The 21,817-nt window shown below is 54.1% G+C and overlaps 2 protein-coding genes across 11 annotated transcripts in view; one reads left to right on the top strand and one right to left on the bottom strand.

The window, feature by feature from the left end:
* On the bottom strand, positions 1 to 21,678 carry LOC138764830 (V-type proton ATPase catalytic subunit A-like). Of its 9 annotated transcripts, none has more exons than XM_069941152.1 (16): positions 21,374 to 21,678; positions 19,885 to 20,003; positions 18,828 to 18,922; positions 18,242 to 18,370; positions 16,899 to 17,113; positions 16,589 to 16,726; positions 16,133 to 16,284; positions 10,715 to 10,877; positions 9,901 to 10,009; positions 8,994 to 9,116; positions 8,743 to 8,857; positions 7,458 to 7,521; positions 5,687 to 5,917; positions 3,277 to 3,371; positions 1,960 to 2,131; positions 1 to 999 (listed from the first exon to the last, which is right to left on the bottom strand). In XM_069941152.1, exons 1-16 carry the CDS (start codon positions 21,410 to 21,412, stop codon positions 907 to 909), a joined length of 2,052 nt encoding a protein of 683 aa, XP_069797253.1. In that variant the 5' UTR covers positions 21,413 to 21,678; the 3' UTR covers positions 1 to 906. The 9 variants fall into 9 exon arrangements, 8 of the variants coding, with proteins under 8 accessions (XP_069797253.1, XP_069797254.1, XP_069797252.1 ...); XM_069941153.1 differs by lacking the exon at positions 21,374 to 21,678 and adding an exon at positions 21,287 to 21,370 and having other exon boundaries at positions 5,714 to 5,917; XM_069941151.1 differs by lacking the exon at positions 21,374 to 21,678 and adding an exon at positions 21,287 to 21,370.
* Positions 21,356 to 21,817, top strand: part of LOC138764831 (kelch domain-containing protein 9-like) — a 10,196-nt gene continuing 9,734 nt past the window's right edge. Inside the window, exon 1 of one of the 2 annotated variants that reach the window (XM_069941160.1) lies at positions 21,356 to 21,493. In XM_069941160.1, the coding sequence (XP_069797261.1) occupies positions 21,428 to 21,493 (66 nt within the window). In that variant the 5' untranslated portion in view covers positions 21,356 to 21,427. The remainder of the gene's footprint in view (positions 21,494 to 21,817) is intronic. The other variant, XM_069941159.1, reaches the window with a different exon arrangement.

The following is a 21,817-nucleotide window of genomic DNA, read 5'->3' on the forward strand; positions in this document are numbered from 1 at the left end:
TCAGCTTTAAAGCATTGGTTTTATTTTTTGCTGAAGGGTTTGGGATTGTTGGGACTGGGTCTGGTACTGGATCCAGAGGGGTTGGGGATTTACAACTGGGTCTGGGACCAGATCTCAGGTATTGGGAGCAGGCCTTTAGTGACTGTTGGTGCCAGTTCGTCCGGAGTGCTGGGTCTGGGATCGGGTCTGGGACTGGGTCTAGGGGAATTGGGGATTTTGGGACTGGAAATGTTGGGATTGGGAGTAGAATTGAATCTGGAGTATTGGGTCTGGGTCTGGGACTGGGACTGGGTCCAGAGGGATTGGGAATGTTGGGACTGAGTCTAGGACCAGCTCTGGAGTATTGGAACTGGGTGTAGGAACGTGCATGGGACTGGGTGTGGAGGGTCTAGGAATGTCAGGACTGGGTCTGGGACCAGCTCTGGAGTATTGGGACAGGGTGTGGAAATGATCCTAGCACCGGGTCCGGAGGGTGTGGAAATGTTGGGACTGGGTCCAAATGGGCTCTGGAGTATTGGGACGGGTGTAGAAATGATCATGGCACCAGGTCCGGAGGGTGTGGAAATGTTGGGACTGGGTCCGAATGGCATGCAACCAGGTGTGGAGGGTCTGGGCATAGAGGGCTTGGGCATGGAGGGACTGGGTATGGAGGTACTGGGCTTGAAGGGTCTGGGCATTGAGGGTCCGGGCATGGAGGGTCCAGGCATGGAGGGACCGGGCGCGTAGGGACCAGTCGCGGATGGTCTTGGTGTGGTGGGTCCAGGCTTGGGGGTCCGGGCATGGAGGGTCTGGGCGTGGAGAGACCGGGCGTGGAGGGTCCGGATGTGGAGAGTCTGTCCAAGGAGGGTCTGGGCATGGAGGGTCTGGGTGTGGAGGCTCCGGAGCATCCTCACACAGCTGCCCTGTCTAGTCCTCCAGGTTGTGGAAGGCATTGTGCATTTCCTCCAGGAGCGAGGCGAAGTCGGCCTTAATCTTCAGCTCTCCGTCCTTCACTGGGTCCTAGTTAGGGAGAGAAAGGGGTCAGGGTAGGGAGACCATGGGATCAGGGTGGGGAGTGAGAGGGGTCAGGGTGGGGAGTGAGAGGGGTCAGGGTAAGGAGAGCATGGGGTCAGGGTAAGGAGAAAGGGGTCAGGGTAGGGAGACCATGGGGTCAGAGTGGGGAGAGGGGTCAGGGTGGGGTGAGAGAGGGGTCAGGGTGGGGAGAGAAAGGGGTCAGGGTAGGGAGACAGGGGTCAGGGTGGGGAGACAGGGGTCAGGGTAGGTAGACCATGGGGTCAGGGTGGGGAGAGAGAGGGGTCAGGGTGGGGAGAGAGAAGGGTCAGGGTAGGGAGACCGAGGTCAGGGAGGTGAGAGAGAGGGGTCAAGGAGGGGAGAGAGAAGGGTCAGGGTAAGGAGATCATGGGGTCAGGGTGGGGAGAGGGGAACAGTGGGGTCAGGGTGGGGAGACAACCCTTCTCCCTCTTCATTCTCTCCATCCTCTCCCCTTCTTTCTCCCACATATCTCTGCTTCTCACTCTCCCTCCTCTCCTACTCACTCCCCTTCTCCATTTCTCTCTCCTTATGTTTCTTTTGCCCCTCTTTATACCTTTATCTTCTCCCACTTTCTCACACCCCCTCCATCTCCCACCTCTGAATTTTTCTGTTGGCCTTCTCTCGCCCCTTTCTCCCCCCATTCTCTTCCCACTCTCTCTCCTATCTCTCACCCATCTCTCGTGTTCTGTCTCATTTTCGCCCCGACTTTCTCTTGTCCTGTCTTTCTTTCACTCCCCTCACCCCCACTTCTCTCTCACCCACTCCTCTCACCCCCGTCCCTCTCACCCCCTCTCATGCCCTCTCCATCTGTCCCTCTCTCAACTCCCCTTCTATCAACCCTCTCCCCTCTCTTTAGCCTCTCTCTAACCCCCTCTTTCTCCTCACTCCACACTCTCTCCTTCCCCCTCCCGTTTCTGAGCTCCTGACCTTGAACTTCATGGCACTGAGTTTGTAGAGGACATCTCCCAGGTTGTCTCGGATGATAGCCCAGGTCAGCTGGTTGTCAGAGTGAGCCGTCGTTTCCACTGAGTGACGGGCCAGGTCGTAGAATGCAATGATGTTCTGCAGGATTCCCACCGTCTTGTAGAAGGGGCAATACCTGGTTGGGTGGGGAAGAGGTAGTGTGAGAGGGATAGAATTGTCTTCTTCTGTCCTGTGGTAACAGGCCTGAGAGGGCTGAATGGCCTCCTATTCTGATGGATCAGGCCAGGGATAGGCAGAATGGTCTCCTCCTGTCCCAGGGTAACAGGCTGCAAAGGGACTGTGGGGAGTGGGGGTTTATCTGTAAAGTGCATTTCCCCACATTCCCCTTACCCCATCACCTCTGCCCTGTCTCCGACACCGTCCCTTCCCCACGCCCCTCTCTACCCTACTCCTCCCCATCCCATCTCCACCTTCCTTCTCTCTCTCTTACCTCATACACAATCTTCTCACCTGACATCCCTCACCCTCCCTTTCCCACCAACCTAGTTCCTCCACTCCCTCCCTCTTACCCTAACGTCTCTTCCTTTCCCACCCTTGTCCCTTCTCCTGTCATTCCCCATACCTGTTTCCCCCATACCTCTCTCCCCATACCCTCCCCCCTTCTCCCTTCTTCCCCTGACGCCCATTTTTCACTCAATGCCCCTTTCCCCACATTCCTTCGCCTATCCCCCACTCTCCCCAGGACCTTCTCCCTTCCCAACTCCCTCCTCCCTTCCCATACAACCATCCCACTTGACCCCACATCCCCCTCCCCATGATCCTCCCCTTCACCTTCCACCATACATCCACTTCATGCCCTTACCCTGCACCTACTCCTTCTTCGACACACCTTTTTGCAAGCTTCTCCTCTTCCCCCCACATTTCTCCCTTTTGCCCCACATCCCTCCCCCTCTCACCATACCCCACCCTCTTTAGACAGATATACAGATCAGCACAGTAACAGGTCCTTTCAGCCCAGGAGTCCGTTCCACCCAATTTACAGTCAATTGCCCTACAAACGCCTGTCTGTTTTGAATGGTGGGGGGATATCAGAGCCCCCCGTGAAAATCCACACAGGCATGGGGAGGACATACAAACTCCTTACAGACAGCGAGGGAGTCAAACCTCGCTCCAGTCCTGATCGCTGGCGCTGTAAAGGTGTTGCATTAACCACTACGCCAACCATGCAGCTCTCTTCCTGCCACATTGCCCCTACCCACACACCCCTCACCTTCACTCACATCCTTCCCCAGGTCCCACACCCACTTCCCTGGCCCTCACCTGTCGTAGGGTGCATGTCCGTTCTGCTGGAGGAAGTCATCCTTCAGCAGCTTGGCCACTTCCAGTGTGATCTTATCCAGCTCAGCTAGAGAGCCCTGTGGGGGATGGTGAAGGGGGGGCATCAACACAGTCCTATTTAGACTATGGTTCGGGCCATGTTTCGACACATACGAATGTCCGTGGGCTCCCTGCACTGAGGTGGGCTCTGATGGTCAATACAGTAATTGATCCAGGGATGTGGGGAATGATCAGGGTGGGACACAGGGGAACGAGGGGCATGGGGGCACAGGCATGAGGGCACGAGAAACATGGGGAATAGGAACATAGGGGCATGGGACACTGGGGCATGAGGGAATGAGGGACATGGGAGCACAAGAGACACAGGGGTACGAGGACATGGGATACGAGACATGGGCATGAGGGCCACAAGGGACGGGGGAATAAGAGACATGGGGCACGAGGGACATGGACCATGAGGATATGGGGGAACGTGAGGGCAAGGACACTGGGGCCCAAGGATGAGGTGCAGGAACTTGGGTATGGGGGCATGAGACATAAGGATACAAGGACATGGGGGCACGAGAAATCTGGCACGAGGACCCAAGGACATGAGAGCCATGAGGAATGAGGGGACAGGCACAAAGGGACCATTGGCATGGGGGACAGTCAGATTAGGCAGCAGCCCAGGAGGCAAAGGTAGATAAGAGGATGACATTGTAATGAGAGGACTGGAGGAGAGGTAGGGCTGGGTGAAACTGGGGGAGGAGAGAGTGATGGGTAGATGGGTATGGGGCGACACGCACCAGCTGCTGTGCCAGGATGGGCGCGCGAGCACACACACACACACACACACACACACCCCATATCTCATACACCACACACACATAAACCGTACTTCTCTCACACACGGTATATAATTAATATTCAATATATAATTAATATTCAGTATAGAATTCAAGTTCGGTATAGAATTAGTATTCAGAATAATATTAATATTTGGTATAGAATTAATATTCAGTATATAATTAATATTCAATGTATAATTAATATTTTGTATAGACAATGTTCCATATAGAATTAATATTCGATATAATATTAATATTTGGTATAGAATTAATATTCAGTATATAATTAATATTCAATGTATAATTAATATTTTGTATAGACTTAATGTTCCATATAGAATTAATATTTGATATAATATTAATATTTGGTATAGAATTAATATTCAGTATATAATTAATGAAATTCAATGTCCACAAACGGGCGAGTCTGAGCGCAGGTTTCTGCAGGGATTCTCATTGCCTTCTATTTTAGGGGCTTTGTTCCCTTTGGCACTCACTAAATTGAATAAACAAATGACGAATCATAATTAAACATTCAATATGAATATGGTTTCAATTTTGTATATTTTCTGGATTGAATAAATTTATATTGTCAAGTCCTATTCTATCTAATTTTTTCTTCCAACCATCTAGAATTGATCAAGCTTTTCTTTGATGGAACACGAAGGGAATAGTGTGTTTTTGCTATTTATTTATGGATAACTGTCTCGTGTTTTTTGAGCAGTTGTCTAATAAATATAATTTGCCCAGATCACATTTTTTTCAGATATCTGCAGATTAGGAACTTTTTAAACATTACTTTATCTACTTTTCCGACACCACATCAGTCTGAAGTTACCGATAAAATGTTATGTTTAAACCCTTTTTTGAAGAATTTAATAGCAACAGTTTATGATTTGATCCTGAAAATACATCCAGTGATTTCTGACAAAATTAAGAATAAATGGGAACGAGAACTTCAGATCCCTTTACCTATAGACACGGGAGAAAATTCTCCAATTAGTTAACACTTTTTCAATATCCTATTCCTGCCTGTTTTGGATGACCAGTTTTGGACTCGGGCCACTGATCTGCTTCAGCTCATCATGTGATTGCACTTGTGACTTTAATAGCCAGGAGATCCATCTACTCAAATGGAAAGACCCGGAACCACCTACTACCTTTCAATGGGTTTCCCAAACCATAGCATGTTTACATTTAGGGAAAATGAGAAGTGGTTCTGTGGACCCTTCGGTTAAATTTGAGGAAACAGATTAGTCAACATTTTCATATGATGTAAGTTGATCCTTTCTAACATTTTTTGTGAGTGTAGAAGAGTGGAATAAACCCCAAAATAATAGATTAACCACTGAAGCATGGTCACCTGGCTTTTGTTTCCTTTTTTGGTTGGGGATGTTTTTGTAATAAAATTTAATCCTTTTCACGTTTGGCCTTTAAGAGTCTGGGAGGCACAGTTTACATCTGTTGCTCGATGGCCGTGTTGGTAGATGTTCATCATTGTTAATGCAATCCCCGTCTCATCTCTTTGTTTATTAATCTGATTCAAAAAGAAAGAAACACCCCACCCCAGCAGTCCTCTCCATGCTTCTGACCTTGCCGACCAACTGCACGATCTCTGCCAGCTCCTCCTCCTCCTGCAGGATCTCCTTGGCACGGGTGCGGAGGGAGACGAATTCAGGGAAGTGACGCTCGTAGTAATCATCCAGCAGGCGGCCGTACCGACTGTAGCTGATCAGCCAGTTCACGGAGGGGAAGTGCTTGCGTTGGGCCAGCTTCTTGTCCAGCCCCCAGAACACCTGCACGGGTCAAGACGGGACGGGGTGAGGGCATCACCCGAGACCATGGACAGGATGGGGGTAACACCAGAGACTAGGGACAGGTGGAGCTCCCTCACTGCTTCTCCCCCAAAGCAGAGCTCCTTCACCTTCTCTCCCCACAGCATGGAACTTTCTCCCACCCCCCCAACATGGAGCTCCCTCACCCCCCCTCTCTTCAGCAAGATGTTCCCTCACCACCCCTCCCCTCAGCATAAAGCTCCTTCACTGCCCCTCCCCTCAGCGTGGAGCTCCCTCACTGCCCCACCCCTCAGCGTAGAGCCCCATCACTGCCCCTCTCTTCAGCGTGATGTTCCCTCACCACCCCTCCCCTCAGTGTAGAACTCCCTTACCCCCCCTTCAGTGTGGAGCTGCCTCACACCCACTCCCCCATTGTAGAACTCCCTCACCACCCTTCTTCATAGTGTGGAGCTTCATCACCACCCCCTCCCCCATCACGGTGCTCTCTCACCTCCTCTCCCCTGGTGTCGAGGCATGGTGCTCCAGGCCCTGTCGGAGGTTTACTTGAGTGAGGGAGGGGGGGGGTGTGTGGATGTGAGTGAAGCTTCGTGCTCTCCACCGCTCCCAGTTTTGATGCCTGAGGCAGTGGGAACCGATCTCACCCTGGCACCGAGATGGAGGAGCAGACAACAGTGTGGGCTGTGTCAGGACGAGACACTGTCTGTCAACACAAGCCGGGACAAGGAGACGCACTCAGGTCGACTGGAGGGGAAGGAGGGGAGAGCAACATGGGACCACATTCAGGAGCTCGGGTCCAGGGGGCTGAAGGATCAGTCATCAGGAATTGGAGGGAGGGTGTAGGGACCAGAGGGGGTAATGGGATAGGGAGGGGATGTAGGGAACGGAGAGGGTTACAGAGACAGGGAGGGTGTGTAGGGACCAGAGGGTGCTACAGAGATAGGGAGGGTGTAGGGACCGGAGGGGGGTTACAGAGATAGGGAGAGTGGAGGGACTGGAGGGGGTTACAGAGACAGGAAGGACTGTTGGGACCGGAAGGGGTTACAGAGGTAGGATGGGGTGTGGATAACTGGATGAGTAACAGAGGTAGGTTGGGGTGTTAAAGCTTCTCTTCAGGACCACCCAACAGGTGGGAGATGGGTGTTGGAAAGAATGGAGGGTTTGGGCAGGTGTCTGCACAATGACCCACATTACCAGTTGAAAGTCAATGAGCATTCTGATGATGCATACCCCTTCTGGGGTCTGGGTCTGGGGTTCCATGGGGAGTGAGAGCCCTTCTGAACCCCCCAGCCTGGGGCCTCATGGGGGTACCCCTCCATCCCCACCCCACTCTTAGATACTGACACCCACATTCTTTTTCCCCATCCACAGAGACGGATGGGGGGAGGGGTGGGTGGGTGAGGAACACTTTCTCCCTGCCTGGGTGAGTGCAATCCAAACAACTCTCGATAAACCCACCCAGGGCAGAGCACCCCCTCCCTCCCCTACACTCCCACCCTCCCTACCTCCAAACCCCCTCCCTCCCTCCAAAACACACCCTCACCTGAACTATACCGAGGGTGGCTGCAGTGACTGGGTCAGAGAAATCTCCACCGGGGGGTGAAACACTGTGGAGTGGACCGTGGAGGGGAGGGGAGAGGGGGAGGTGGGGGAGGAGAAGGGAAGGGAGGGGAGTGGATGGATGAAGGGGAGAGGGGAGAGGAGTGTAGAGTGGGGGACAGGATAAGGAAAGGGGAGAGGAAGGGATTTTTAGGGGATGGGAGGGGGAAGGGGAGATGGGAGAGAGGAGGGAAGAAGGGGAGAGGGGAAGGAGAGACATGAGGAAGGAGAGAGGGGAAGGAGAGGGAAAGGGAGGAAAGAGGGGAAGAGGGGAGGGAAAGAGAGAAGGGAAGGGGAAATGGAAGGAAAAAGTAAAGGGGAGGAGGGAGAGGTGCAAGGGAAGGAGAGAGGGGGAGGGGAGGGAAGGGAAAGCATTAGAGCAAAGGAGGGAGGCCAACATTACCCTCACACCTCCCTCCACCTCCTCACCTCCCTTTGCCTCCTCACTCCTTCTGCCATCCACACTCCTCACACCCCCTCACCTCCCTCAGTTCCTGCACTTCTCCCTCTGCTCCCTCACACTTCCCTCAGTCCCCTCATGACCCTCCACCACCTTACCTCCCTCTTCCCCCTCACCTCCCTCCACCCCCTCATACATCCGTCTACCCCTTGCCTTCCTCCACCCCTCACACCTCCCTCTGTCCCCTTACTTCCCTCTGTCCCCTCACCTCTCTCTGCCCCTCACCCCTCTGCCCCACCTCCACCCCTCACCTCCCTCCGCCCCTCACATCCCCCTCACCACCCCTCACCTCCATTCACCCCCTTACCTCTCTTCATCCCCTCACTTCCCCATCCCTCACCTCCCTTTCCCCATCCCTCACCTCCCTTTCCCCCTCACACTTTCTATCTGCCACCTCATACATCTTCTTCTGCCTCCCCTCCTTCCCCAACATCCTCTCCCCTACACCCTGCCACATTCAATCTCCATTCACCTCCTCCTCTCCTCCCCTCCATCCCTGCCTCCCCTTTAACCCCCAGCTGTCCTTCCTCCTCTCCCAGCCCCATTATACCCACCTCCCATTCCCAAACTTCCTTCACTTCCCCCCTACCCCACACCCCCACACCTCCCCTCCTTCCCCCACCAACCCCACATGCAATACCTCTCCACACCACCTCCCCTCACCCTCCCACCTCCCGTGCCAGCATCTCATCCCTCCCCCATATCATCTCCCCCCACTGTACTGGCATCCACCTCACCCCTACCCCTCATTTATCCCTCTCCAACTCACGCTCCCACGATGCTGACGCTGCCCTCTCTCTCAGGATTACCCAGGCACCTCACCCATCCTGCCCGCTCGTAGAAGGAAGCAAGCCGGGCTCCGAGGTAGGCTGGGTACCCGCTGTCTGTGGAGAGAGGGGGAGATGTCATGGACGAGACACATGCCCCAGGAGTGTGTGATGGGATGGAGTAGATGGACCTTCCCCCCGGGTCTGATCTGTGCCCTGGGAGAAGAGGAAGGGATTAGATGTGATTCCTCACCTGCAGGCATCTCTGCAAGACGACCAGAGATTTCACGAAGAGCTTCAGCCCAGCGGGAGGTGGAGTCGGCCATCATGCTAACATTGTAACCCATGTCACGAAAATACTCTGAGATTGTTATACCTGTATAGGAAGGGGATGAGAGGGAGGTGAGTAAGAGGGAAGGAAGTGAGAGGATGAGGAGGAGAGACAGAAGGGTGAGAGGGAACAGTGAGAGGAAATGGTGAGGGGGAGAAGGAGGGGATTGATGGGGAGGGAGTGAGTGGGAGAGCGAGAAAGAAATAGTGTGAGGAGAGAGGGGGGAGAGGGAAGAGTTGGCAGAGAAAACAGGGACACCACAGGAGGGTTGGGGAGAGAGGATTACACAGAGAGGGAGGGGAAAAGTGGGGATGATGGGCAGGGGAGAGGTGGGGGTAATGGGGAGGGGAAATGTGGGGGTGATGGGGAGAGGTGAGGGTGATGGGGAGGGGAGAGGTGGGGTGATGGGGAGAAGTGGGGAGAAGTGGGGGTGATGGGGAGAAGTGGGGGTGATGGGGAGAGGTGAGGGTGATGGGGAGGGGATAGGTGGGGGTGATGTAGAGGGGAGAGGTGGGGGTGATGGAGAGGGAGGTTCGGGGTGATGGGGAGTCAACCGACAGGATGATGTGGGATGGGGTAGGTTTGGTTCATTGCATGGGGGTATTTGAGGTGTGACAGGGTTGACAGATGGGATAGGGGTGGGGTGGGATGGGTTATTTGGGTGGGGTTCCTTGGGAAGGAGTGGGATAGTGGGGCGAGGGTCTTTGGGAAGAGGTGGAATAGTAGGGTGGGCGTCTTTGAGAAGGGGTGGGATGGTAGAGTGGGAGTCTTTGGGAAGAGGTAGGATGGTGGGCAAGGGTCTTTGGGTGGGTCGAGGAGGGGGGCTGACCAGTGTAGATGGATGCCTCACGAGCAGCCACAGGCATGTTGGAGGTGTTGGCGATGAGAGTCGTCCGCTTCATGATGGTGTCCATCTTCCCCTCCACTTCCAGTGTCAGCTTTGGGGGGTGTGGGGGAGGAAGAGATGGTAACCATGAAAATGGTCTCACTCCACACTTGGGTCACATCACCTGATCACATTCCCCACACCTCGAGATAACCCCAACACCCCCTAGCAACAGCTTGCTGAGACCCCCAACCCAAACAAATCCCACCTGGACACACCCCAACCTGGGCACACCCCAACCTGGACACACTCCGACCCGGACATACTCCTACGTGGATACATCCTGACACAGATACACCCCGACACGGATACAGCCCAACACTGACAGACTCCACATGGACAGACTCCAACACGGATACACCCCAACATGGATACACTCCCACATCGATATAGCCTGACAGGAGTACTCCCCAACATGGATACACCCTGACATGGACCCACTCCGACATGGATACATCCCAACAAGGATATACCTTGACACGGATACACCCTGACACAAATACCCCCTGACATGGAAACACCCCGACATGGATACACCCTGACCTGGATACACCCTGACCCCGACAGACTCCGAAATGGATACAGCGCGACCTGGATACAGCCTGACCCGGATACACCCCATCACAGACACGCCCTGACCCAGACACACCAGACACAAATCCATCCTGACGCGGACACACCCTGTCTCGGATACACCCCAACCCCAGGTTCACCACATCGCCATTAATCCCTGACCCCGGGTGACAGGCCCTGGTACCTCAGGGAAGTCGCGGAGGACCTCAGCCATTTCATTACCACGCTCCCCACAGCCCACGTAGACGATGACGTCGCTGTTGGAGAATTTGGAGAGGGACTGGGCAATGACTGTCTTCCCACAGCCAAAGGCCCCGGGGATGGCCGTGGTCCCGCCTAGCACACAGCTGGGGACAGAGAGCAGAGGTCGGGTCACAGCCAGGAACACTGGTGTCTGCACACATTCCCTCCCCACTCTCCTCTCGCATCCACCTATGCCCCCTCTAACCCTGAATCTATCCCCTCCCCACCATCTCCCTTGTTCAACAGCCCTGTCTGCCCGTGCAGAACAAACTGTCCCACCCACATTCATCCCACCAGCCTGCGTTTGGCACATATCCCTCTCAGCCCATCCTATCCATGTCTCTGTTCAATTTTTTCTTCAAAGTTGCAATAGTACCTGCGTCCACCGACAGCCCATTTCTTACACCTACCACCCTCCTGTTCCCCCTCACCTTAAACCCATGTCCTTTGGTCACCAATTCCCCTTTTCTGGGCAAAAGACTCTCTGAGTTCACCCAATCTGTTCATCTCATGATGTTGTACCCCTCTATGAGATCACCCCTCATTCTAATGTGCTCCAAGGAATAAAACCCCACCCTGGTCAACCACTCCCTGTTGCTCAGGCTCCTGAGTACAGGCAACATCCTTGTGAATCTTCTCTGCACCCTCTCCAGCTCGACACCTTTCCTGCTGCATGGCGACCATAACTGAACACAACACTTGCAGATGGGGCCTCACCAATATCTTATACAACTGGGGCATGACCTCTCCACCACTGAACTCAGAATCAGAATCGTGAACAAGTCATCAAATTTGCTGTTTTGAGGTAGCATCACAGTGAAAACATTCATATTAAAACCATCTTACAACATTACAGTAAAAACATAACAATAATTGTGCCCGAAAAGTAAGGCCGTATCTTTGGTTCATTCGTGAATCTGACGGCAGCGGGGAAGAAGCTGTCTTTGTGCCACTGAGTGCTTGTCTTTAGGCTCCTGTATCTTTTCCCCGATGGTAGCAGAGTGAAGACAGCATGGCCTGGATGGTGGGGGTCTTTGAGGATAGAGGCTGATTTTTTAAGACACCACGTCATGTACGTGTCCTTGACAGAGTGAAGTCTGGTAACTGTGATGTCACAGGCCGAGTTAACAACCCTCTGAAGTTTATTCTTGACCTGAGAGTTGGGGCCTCCAGACCATATAGTGATGCAGCCAGCCAGAATACTCTCCACGGTACACCTGTAGAAGTTTACAAGTCTTCAGTGACCTTCTGAATCTCCTCAGACACCTCACAAATTATAGCAGCTGGTGAGCCTTCTTTGTGATTGCATCAACGTGGACTGATCCTTGGAGATGTTGACACCCAGGAATTTGAAGTTCTTGACCCTCTCCACGACTGAGCCCTCGATGAGGACTGGGTCATGTTCCCTGAATTCCTCCTTAAGTCCACAATCATCACCTTGGTTTTGCTGACATTGAGCACAAGGTTGTTGTTGTGACACCATTCAACGAGCTGATCTATCTCCCTCCTGTACACTTCCTCATCATCGTTTGTGATTCTGCTGACAACTGTGATGTCACCCGTGAACTTGTAGATGGCTTTGGAACTGTGCCTGGCCACTCAGTCATGGGTGTATAAAGAGCAGGGCTGTGAACTAAATGTACATCCTTGGGGTATGCCTGTGTTGATAAATCAGTGAAGAGAAGACATTGTTTCCAATTCATACTGACTGTGGTCATCCAATGAGAAATTCAAGGATCCAGTTGCAGAGGGGGGTACAGAGGCCCAGAGTTTATAGCTTCTTGACCAGCACTGAGGGAATAATGGTGTTGAAGACAGAGTTTTAGTCGATGAAGAGCTACCGTATGTATGAATTCCTGTTTTTGAGGTGATCCAGAGTTGAGTGGAGAGCCAGTGATATTGCATCTACCGTGGAGCGATTGTGATCATAGGCTATTGCAGTGGGTCCAGATCTTTACTTAGGTACATGTTAATTCTGACTGTGACCAGCCTTTTGAAGCATTTCATCACAGTAGTTACTGCTACTGGGCGATAGTTGTTGAGGTAGCCCACCCTACTCTTCTTGGGCACCGGGATGATTGCTGCCCTTTTGAAGAAGGTGGGAACCTTTGACTGCAGCAATGAAAGGCTGAAAATGTCCATGAATGCTCCGGCTAGTTGGCTGGCGCAGATTTTCAGTCCCCTGCCAGGTACGTCATCAGGGCCTGATGCCTTGTGAGGGTTCATCCTCATGAAGATGTTCTGACGTTGCCATCGGAGACAGATATCACAGGGTCCTCAGCCTTTTCAGGATTCTAGTAGGCACTATTTGGTTCTCTTTCCCAAAGCGGGCATAGAAGGTGTTCAGCTCATCGGGTAGTGAAGCATCACAGCCATCTATAGTGTTCGCCCTCACTTTGTAGGCTGTAATGATCTGCACTCTCTGCCATAGCTGGCATGTCTCTGTCTCTGTCTCTAGCTTCCTCCAGAATTCCCATTTCCCTCCGAGACGGCCGTCTGCAGGTTGTGCCTGATCCTGATCCACGGCCTTAAACACCCTTGTTCTTGCCCTCTGCAGGTTGCGAATCTCTGATTGATCCCGGGCTTCTGGTTGGGGAATTTGCACGTGGGCACACGCTCATCTGCGCAGGTCTTGATGAAGTAGGTGACACCTGTTGCATATTCATTCACGTCTATGGATGAGTCTTGAATAGCTTCCTGTCCACAGATTCACAGCAGTCCTACAGACACTCCTCCACCTCCCTTGACCACACCTTCGCTGTCTTCACCACAGGCGCTGAGGCATATTTGCTTCTCGGATTCCCATTGACTGGAGCCTGTAGTATACTCCTTATCTCCACCCATACGGCCCCACCAGCCAACCCATCTGTAATGTCACCTCTGATCATTGCTATGACAGCCTCCTTAAGCAATAGCACTCCCTCTTCTTTTCCCTCCACGTCTGTCCCTCCTGAAGTCACTGATGAGTTGCTAGCCCTGCCCCTCTCTTCCTCTAGTTTCTTAATGATTTCCACATCCCAGTGTTTATCTGACCAAAGTTCATCCCCCTCAGCTGACAAGCCTCTAGCATTAAAATAGCCGCGAATTAAACGAACAGCTCTTCCTTGCTCCAAGCCTCTCTCCTGCCCACTGAACATCCTCCACCCCCCTCCATACATCCTTCCTAACACTTGCCTCTGTCCCTCCTTGCATCCCACCCCTCTGCCAATCTAGTTTAAACCCTCCTGTGTTGCACCAACAAACCCGCCAGGATGTTGGTCCCTCTCTGGTTCAAGTGCAACCCATCCCAATTCTCATCTCTCCTCTCCTGTCCTTACCCACGTCTATCGCTTCTTGCCTGTCGATCCGTGCTCGTCCCCCTGCCATTTCTTCCTTCCTCACCCAGCCTTTTTTTTCACCTGCCTGCCTGCTTTTTGCTCACACCTGGACAAAGGGCTCAGGTCTGAAACGTCGGTAATATATCTTTACCTCCTCTGCACACTGAGAGACCTGCTGAGTTCCGCCAGCATTTTTATGCTTTTACCTCGTGAACGGGACTTTGAGGCAAGGTTAGCATAGCTGGGACTTTTTCTCTTTGGGGCAAAGAAGGTGAAGCACGATCAATTGCACAAAGACTGAAGTAATCGAAACTGAAGGCTTTTATTTGCAAGAGATGGATGGCATCCCATGTCACACTGACCCGGACTCGAACTGGGCTCAGGCTTGTGGCATTACAGCCTTTATGGGGGAGGAGTCACAAGCCAGTGAGAACAGGGTCAAACAGGAAAGGTCATGGCATTTACATATAACGAATATGTACAATGCGTCTTCATTGTTGGGGTCTTTCATGGCGAGATGGCAGAGGTCGACAGCATCGAGTCCACGCTGCTGAAGATCCAGCTGCGCTGGGTGGGTCACGTCTCCAGAATGGAGGACCATCGCCTTCCCAAGATCGTGTTATATGACGAGCTCTCCACTGGCCACCATGACAGAGGTGCACCAAAGAAAAGGTACAAGGACTGCCTAAAGAAATCTCTTGGTGCCTGCCACATTGACCAACGCCAGTGGGCTGATAACGCCTCAAACCGTGCATCTTGGCGCCTCATAGTTTGGCGGGCAGCAACCTCCTTTGAAGAAGACCGCAGAGCCCACCTCACTGACAAAAGGCAAAGGAGGAAAAACCCAACACCCAACCCCAACCAACCAATTTTCCCCTGCAGCCGCTGCAACCGTGTCTGCCTGTCCCGCATCGGACTTGTCAGCCACAAACGAGCCTGCAGCTGATGTGGACTTTTACCCCCTCCATAAATCTTCGTCCGCGAAGCCAAGCCAAAGAAGAATATGTACAATAGTGGTTTCACCACTGAAGGATAAGGGGAGACTTAATAGAGGTCTACAAGATTATGAGGCATAGAGAGGGTGGACAGCCAGTTTCCCAGGCGAGGATCAGCAAACACCAGAGGGCGTGTACAAAGTGAAGAGAGGATGGTTTAGGGGAGACATCAGGGGTAATTCTTTTTTACACAGAGAGTTGTGGGTGCCTGGAATACCTTGCCAGGGGTGGTGGTGGAGGCTGAAATATTAGGAACATTTAAGAGACTCTTAGACAGGCACATGGACGAAAGAGGGGAGGGCTTCGCATTGTTTTGGTAGGAATATACAAGGTCGGCACTACATCGGGGGCTGTGTTCTATGTTCCATGCCTTCTCTCCCCCAGAAGAGATCCCAATGATCCAAAAATCTGAATGCCTGTCCCATGCATTTTCTGGCCTGTTTTCCTATTTCTGACCTCACCAGCACATTGAGAGTTGGGAGTAATCCAGAGATCACTGCCCTTGAGGTCTGGCTTCTCAATCTCTCCCCAACCGCCTGTGCAGGACCTCATCCCATCCTTTACTGGTCGTTTGTGCTGGCGTGTACAACCCACTCTGCCTGACCCCTTGCCCTCACCAGCCCGTTGGCACCCGGGAGGCAACACACCTCACTAGCATTCCCCTCTCCCCCACTCCCCACTGGTCCACCTACACTCCTCTCTGCCCCATCCCAACATAGGAGATTATGCTCCCCTCATTCCTAATCAGGGGTTCACGCCATCCCTGCTCTCACCCCCATCTGGAGGTTTGCACTCCCCTGCCTCCACCCCGACCCAGGGGTCCACACTCTGCTCACCCCCAGCCAGGGGTTCACAGTCCCCCAGCCCAACCCTGACTTGGAGCTCTGCACTGCCTCTACCCCACTACTACTGGGGTCTGTGCTTTCCCCAAACATCCCCACCTCGGGGTCTGCACCCCCCATCCAATCCCCAGCCAGGAGTTCACAATCCCCCTACCCGGGGTCCACACCTCCCTCCCCCACCCAGGGGTCTGCACTCCTCACTCACGGAAAGAGCGCATCCAGTACGCGTTGCCCGGTCAGCAGGGGCTGTGTACTGGGCAGTTTCTCAGCATAGGGTCGCACTTGACGCACGGGCCAGGGATGGGTCAGAGAGAGAGGCTTCCCCTTCCCCTCGAAATCCAGCTCCAGCACCACATCCTGGGGTGAGGGGCAGGAAGGAGGGGTTAGTGAAATAGCAGAGCCCCCCACTAACCAGAACCCCCTCAGCAACCCCCACACTGACCCTCGCCTCCCATTCTGACCCTTCCCCTCCCACACTGACCCCTCCCCTCTCATAGGGACCCCCCTCCCACATTGACCCCTCCCCTCCCACTGACCACTCCCCACACCCTCCCCCAATGTTGACCCCTTCCCCACGCATGACCTACCCACCCCACTCCCACACTTCATCCACCCACCCTGGGCCCTGGACACCCATCCCTCTCTCCCGTGCCCCACTCACCTTGATGGTGTAGTTTCCGGGAGGGGCAATGTAGCTGACGGTGCCCCGCGCCGACGGGGGCACCAGGACCCAGTGCCGGATCAGAGTGTTCTCCTCCACCCAGCCGACAGCGTCGCCCCCCGTCACATGGCTGCCCACCTGGGGAAGAGAAGGGTGAGCACCCGGAGTGGCCCCTCCCCCACTTGACCACCAACCCTTCCCCCACTGACTGCCTTCTCCAACCCCTTCTCCTCCCCCAAACAACTCCCCATCTTCCCTCAATCCTCATCCTCCCCCTCCCCCTCTCCCCCCACACCCTGCTCCCTCTGACCCGGAGCCCGTTGGTGGGGGTGAACTCCCAGTTCCGCTCGGTGTCCAGGGGGCTGACGTTGATGCCACGGGGGATGTAGATGCTGCCTGTGGTCAGACCGATCTCGCTTAGGGGCCTCTGGATGCCGTCGAAGATGGCTCCCATGATGCCGGGTCCCAGCTCCACCGAAAGTGGCTTCCGTGTCCTCAGGACTGGGTCGCCAACACTCACACCAGCTGGGCATGGCTCAGGCCGCAGTGGGAAACAGGTTGGCTCCCGCTCCCCTCTTCCCCCTCAACCTTCCCCTTTCCCCTCTCTACCCATCCACTTCCCCCCCTCCCCAACCTCTTCTCCCTTCCCCCTTCTCCCTCCTCTTCCCTTGTCTCCCCCACTTTCCGCCTCTTCTTCCCTTTCCCCTCCACCACCCTCTCCCCTTCCCCCTCTGCCATACCCCTCCCCTCTCTCCCTCCACACACCCCCTCAGCTCTACCCCTCCCTTTTAAAATTTCCCACCTCCCCTCCACTCTCTGCCATCCTCCTCTGCCATTCTCCTCCCCTTTCTTCTGTCCCCTTCTCCCACCTCCAGCATAGGACCCCCCTTCCCCCAGACGCCTTGCCCCCAGGAAAGGCCAGCAGTGTCTGGGTCTCTCCCCCCCATCACCCTCCCCCACAGCGGGCCTCAGCGAGGACTAGGCCTCAGGCCTGGTCTACATGGAGATGGCTAATCGTGAGCTCCTGCTGGAGATCAGCTCAAAATTTGGGGCCACACCACAGCCACAGGTTCAGCAAGTTTACCACCTCCTGCTCAGTCCCAGGAGAGCCCCACACACGGGCAATGAACAAAAGGGAACGTCACCCCCCCCCCCTCGACAGTGGAGGGACCTGCTTCCTTGGCACAGCAAGATCCCAGAGGGTGCATGATCCAACCAAGCAGGACAGACCTCAGGACAATCTAACTTCCCTCTGCCTTCCATATCCTCTCCCCACTCCCCCTCCGTCCCCCACCCTCCTCATCCTCCACATCCCTTCCGCACTCTTCCCCATCCTCTCCCCGCTTTCCCCAGTCCCTCCCTCCCAATCCCCACCCTGCTCACCCCACTCAACCCCCCCCACCTTCTTCATGCTTTCCCCAGCCCTTCCCTCCCCACTCTCCCTCCTAACCCCACCCTCCTCATCCTCCCCACTCCCTCTCTGCACTCTCCCCCACCCTCCACACTCACCTGCCCTACCATTTCCTCTCCCCACTCCCCTATGCCCTCTCTTCACTCCCCATTCCCCTCCCAGTAGACCCTTCTCACTCTTCCACCTCCCTCCCTGACTCTCCGGTCCCTCTTTCCTGGCCACACTGGATGGTGGAAGGATACAGGTCTCCTCATAGACTTGGATGGTAGCAAGGTCCCCCTCTAGACGGATGATCTCTCCCACCAGCTCTTCATGGCCGACCCGGACTAACTCGTACATCGCCGCGCCTGACATGTTGGATGCCACGACAACTGAGGGAGACCAACATTGGTTACTACAGTTCCCTCCTCCCTCAGAGGGATATCTGTACATTGACCAGTGTGTCTCTGTCCCTCTCACTAAGGGGGATATCTGTACATTATCCTTTGTCTCTCAGTCTCTCACTCAGGGGGATATCTGAACACTGGCCAGTGTCTCTCAGCCCCTCTCACTCAGGGGGATATCTGTACACAGACCTGTCTCTCTCCGTCCCTCTCTCACTGACCAGTGTGTCCATCCCTCCCTACTCCTTTGTGGTGATATGTAATTACACCACTAGGTCACCAGGGGTCATCCCGGTGACCTTGTATATAAAGCAGTCCAGAGTGACAGTCTAGCCTTCCAGGTTTGTCTTGCAGGGAGACAAGACCTCTGAGTGTACATATTAGTTTATTAAAGCTGTCTTATACTCGCACTGCTGTTGAGGTTATTGTCAGTATATCCTTGTACCTGGGCCTGAGACTCCGTGGACGTATCCCATACTGCTCTCTCGTTCTTCATCCCTGATCTTTGGGAGTGTTTCGAAGTCCATGTTGTCCCCAGATCTGTTGTGGGGGAGGGGGTGGAGGGTGTGTAGGGTGGAGGGATGGATCGGGTTCGATGTTGACAGGGATGTGGGTAGATGGGTTAGAAAAAAAAAGCTTGTGTCAGACACAGACATTTCCCCGCAACTGACTCTCACCTCTCACAGACACTCTCCCTGTCACCCATTTCCCTTCCCACGGGCATTCTCCTCATCACTGATTCTCCCCTCCCACACATACACTGCCACATCATCCACACATCTCACCCATTCACCCCTGAGGGTCACTGAGCTCGGTGCTGGGGTTGTCACAGGGCTGGAGTGAGTCTGGGGACTCTCTTTACTGAATAACAGCCTTGAATGTGAGAGCTCTGCATTGAACTTGAAACCCAACAAATCTCTCCCTCCTCCTCCCTCTTGCCTAACCCCTCTCCCCTTCCCTCTTTTCCTTTTTTACTCTCCCTTGTTGCCCCCCTCTCTCTCTCCTCTTGTCTCCCTTCTCCCTGACTCTGGCCCTTTCTCTCTCCCTACCCTATCTCTCCCACCCTTCTCTCCACCCCCTCAGGTTCTCCCTCACTCAGGCTCCCCCCCTACCCAACTCATCCTTCTCTCACCTTCTCTCACTCCTTCTTTCACCCTTTCCCTCCCTGCTCTCAACCTGTCTCCCCTCCCTCTCAACCACTTCTGCTCACTTTCCCCATCTGTCTCTCTCCCTTCCTCTCCATCTCTTTTCCATCCATCCTTTTCTCCTCGCTTGCTGTCTCTCACTTTATCCTTTTTCCTCTCCACCTCTCTTGAGTTTTCTAGTTATTTCTGCCTGTACTGGATTCTCTCATTATTGCCTATGTCTCCCCTCACTATCTCTCCCTGCCTCAGATCCACATTCCCTTCATCTCCCGTGTCCCTCTAACCCTCTCTCTCCCTCCCTCCCTCTCTCTCCATCTTGCTGCTTCGGACCGTCTCTCGACCTGTCTGCCCCCCTACCTTGGTTCCAGCCGTCTCTCCCTCTGTGGAACGATCACAGTAATGACCCTGTCAGTGTGGGCAAGGGCTGTGTGCAGCCAACAGTGTGCTGGAACCAGTGTTAAGTGGAGATGGTGGAGCTGAGCGGGATCAAACCAACATCCAAACAGGTTCAAACTCAATGCAGTTTACCCAAAAACACACAAAACTTTGCCCTCCTCTTCACTTATATACACACACTGGAAAAGCTGTTCCCTGCACCACTTCATCGAACTAAAACCCCCAATCCAGTCCATTGCACCCCTCCCCATGACTGTAACCCCTCTGTTCACCACACCCCTCCTCATGACTGTAACCCCTCTGTTCCCCACACCCCTCCCCATGACTGTAACCCCTGTTCCCCACACCCCTCCCCGACTGTAACCCCTCTGTTCCCCACACCCCTCCCCATGACTGTAACCCTTCTGTTCCCCACACCCCTCCCCATGACTGTAACCCCCTCTGTTCCCCACACCCCTCCTCAACTGTAACCCCTCTGTTCCCCACACCCCTCCTCAACTGTAACCCCTCTGTTCCCCACACCCCTCCCCATGACTGTAACCCCTTTGTTCCCCACACCCCTCCTCAACTGTAACCCCTCTGTTCCCCACACCCCTCCCCATGACTGTAACCCCTCTGTTCCCCACACCCCTCCCAATGACTGTAACCCCTCTGTTCCCCACACCCCTCCCATGACTGAAACACCCTCCCTCCACACTCCTTCCCATGAATGAAACCCCCACCAGTCCCCACACCCCTCCCTAGGTCTGTAACACCCTCCAGTCCCCACACCCATTTCCATGACTGTAACCCCCACCAGTCTCCAAACCCCTTCCCATGATAGAAGCATCTGGTTCCCTCACCACTCCCCATCTGTAACCCACTTTGTCCCCACAGCCCTCCCTGTCTCCGTAATCCCCTCTGGTCCCTACATCCCTCCCTATCTCTGTAACCTAGTCCTGTCCACTTCAACCTCCTCTATCTCTTTAACCCCCTCTGGCCTCTACACCCCTCAATGTCTCTGTAACCCTCTCCAGTCTCTACACTCCTCCCAGACTCTGTAACCCCCTCCTGTCCTCACACTCCTCCCAGTCTCTGCAACCCCCTCCAGTCTCCACACCCCTCTTTGACTCTGTAACTACCTCCGGTCCCCACACCCCTCCCAGTGTCTGTACTCCCTCCTCCCCTCTTCCCTCCCACACCTGGGGCAGCCCATTCCCCGCTGGAGATTAACCCAACCCCTTGCTCCCAAGCATTCCTTAAGAACAGAGAAGAGGAGGAGAGGGAGGTGAATCCTAATGTTGTTGCCAGGTCTTTGGATAGATTTCACAAGGGGGGAGACAGGTTCTTGATCAGAAAGGGAATCGAGGATTAAGGGGAATACTCCTAATGGAATGGCGGAAGGACGAGATGGACCAAGTGGCCTAGTCCCGCTCCCAAGGCCCATTGTCTGGAGATGAGGCGCTGGCACCATCTTTAGCTGAATGTCCCTGCTGCGTCTTTGCAGCATTGCTGTAAAGCATCGATGAATGTCTCCAGGGGAACTGTTGCTAGGCGACAAGCACTGCTGCAGGAAATGCAGCTACAAACAGTGAGAGGCTGAGAGGGAGGGGGAGATAAGGGGGAAAGGGTTGGGGAGGAGACGGGGAGAGAGCGAAGGGGAGAAAAAGAGATAATGGGGAGGGGAGATAAAGGGGAGAGGGAGGAGGGAAAAAATGGAGAGAGGGTTGGAGAGGGGGGAGACGGGGGGAGAGAGAGAGGGGGAGAAAGAGAGAGAGAATGGGGAGGGGAGGAGGGAGAAAATGGAGAGGGGGAGATGGGGAGAGAGAGAGGGGGAGATGGGGAGAGAATGGGGAGGGGGGTAGAAAATGGAGAGAGGATTGGAGAGGGGGGAGAGATGGTGAGAGAGTGAGGG

The sequence above is a fragment of the Narcine bancroftii genome, chromosome 5, assembly GCF_036971445.1.
Source record: "Narcine bancroftii isolate sNarBan1 chromosome 5, sNarBan1.hap1, whole genome shotgun sequence".
NCBI lineage: Eukaryota > Metazoa > Chordata > Chondrichthyes > Torpediniformes > Narcinidae > Narcine > Narcine bancroftii.

Bases quoted from the DNA above. Each gene is read 5' to 3' on its own strand.
- LOC138764830 (XM_069941151.1), bottom strand. From the start codon at position 21,349: ATGGGCCTTGGGAGCGGGACTAGGCCACTTGGTCCATCTCGTCCTTCC. The intron at 16,285-16,588 runs GTGAGTGGGGCA...CCCTCACCCCAG, and splicing joins CCGGAAACTACACCATCAAG to GATGTGGTGCTGGAGCTGGA. The intron at 5,918-7,457 runs GTGAGGGTGTGT...TGACCCGTGCAG, and splicing joins CCACCCTCGGTATAGTTCAG to GTGTTCTGGGGGCTGGACAA.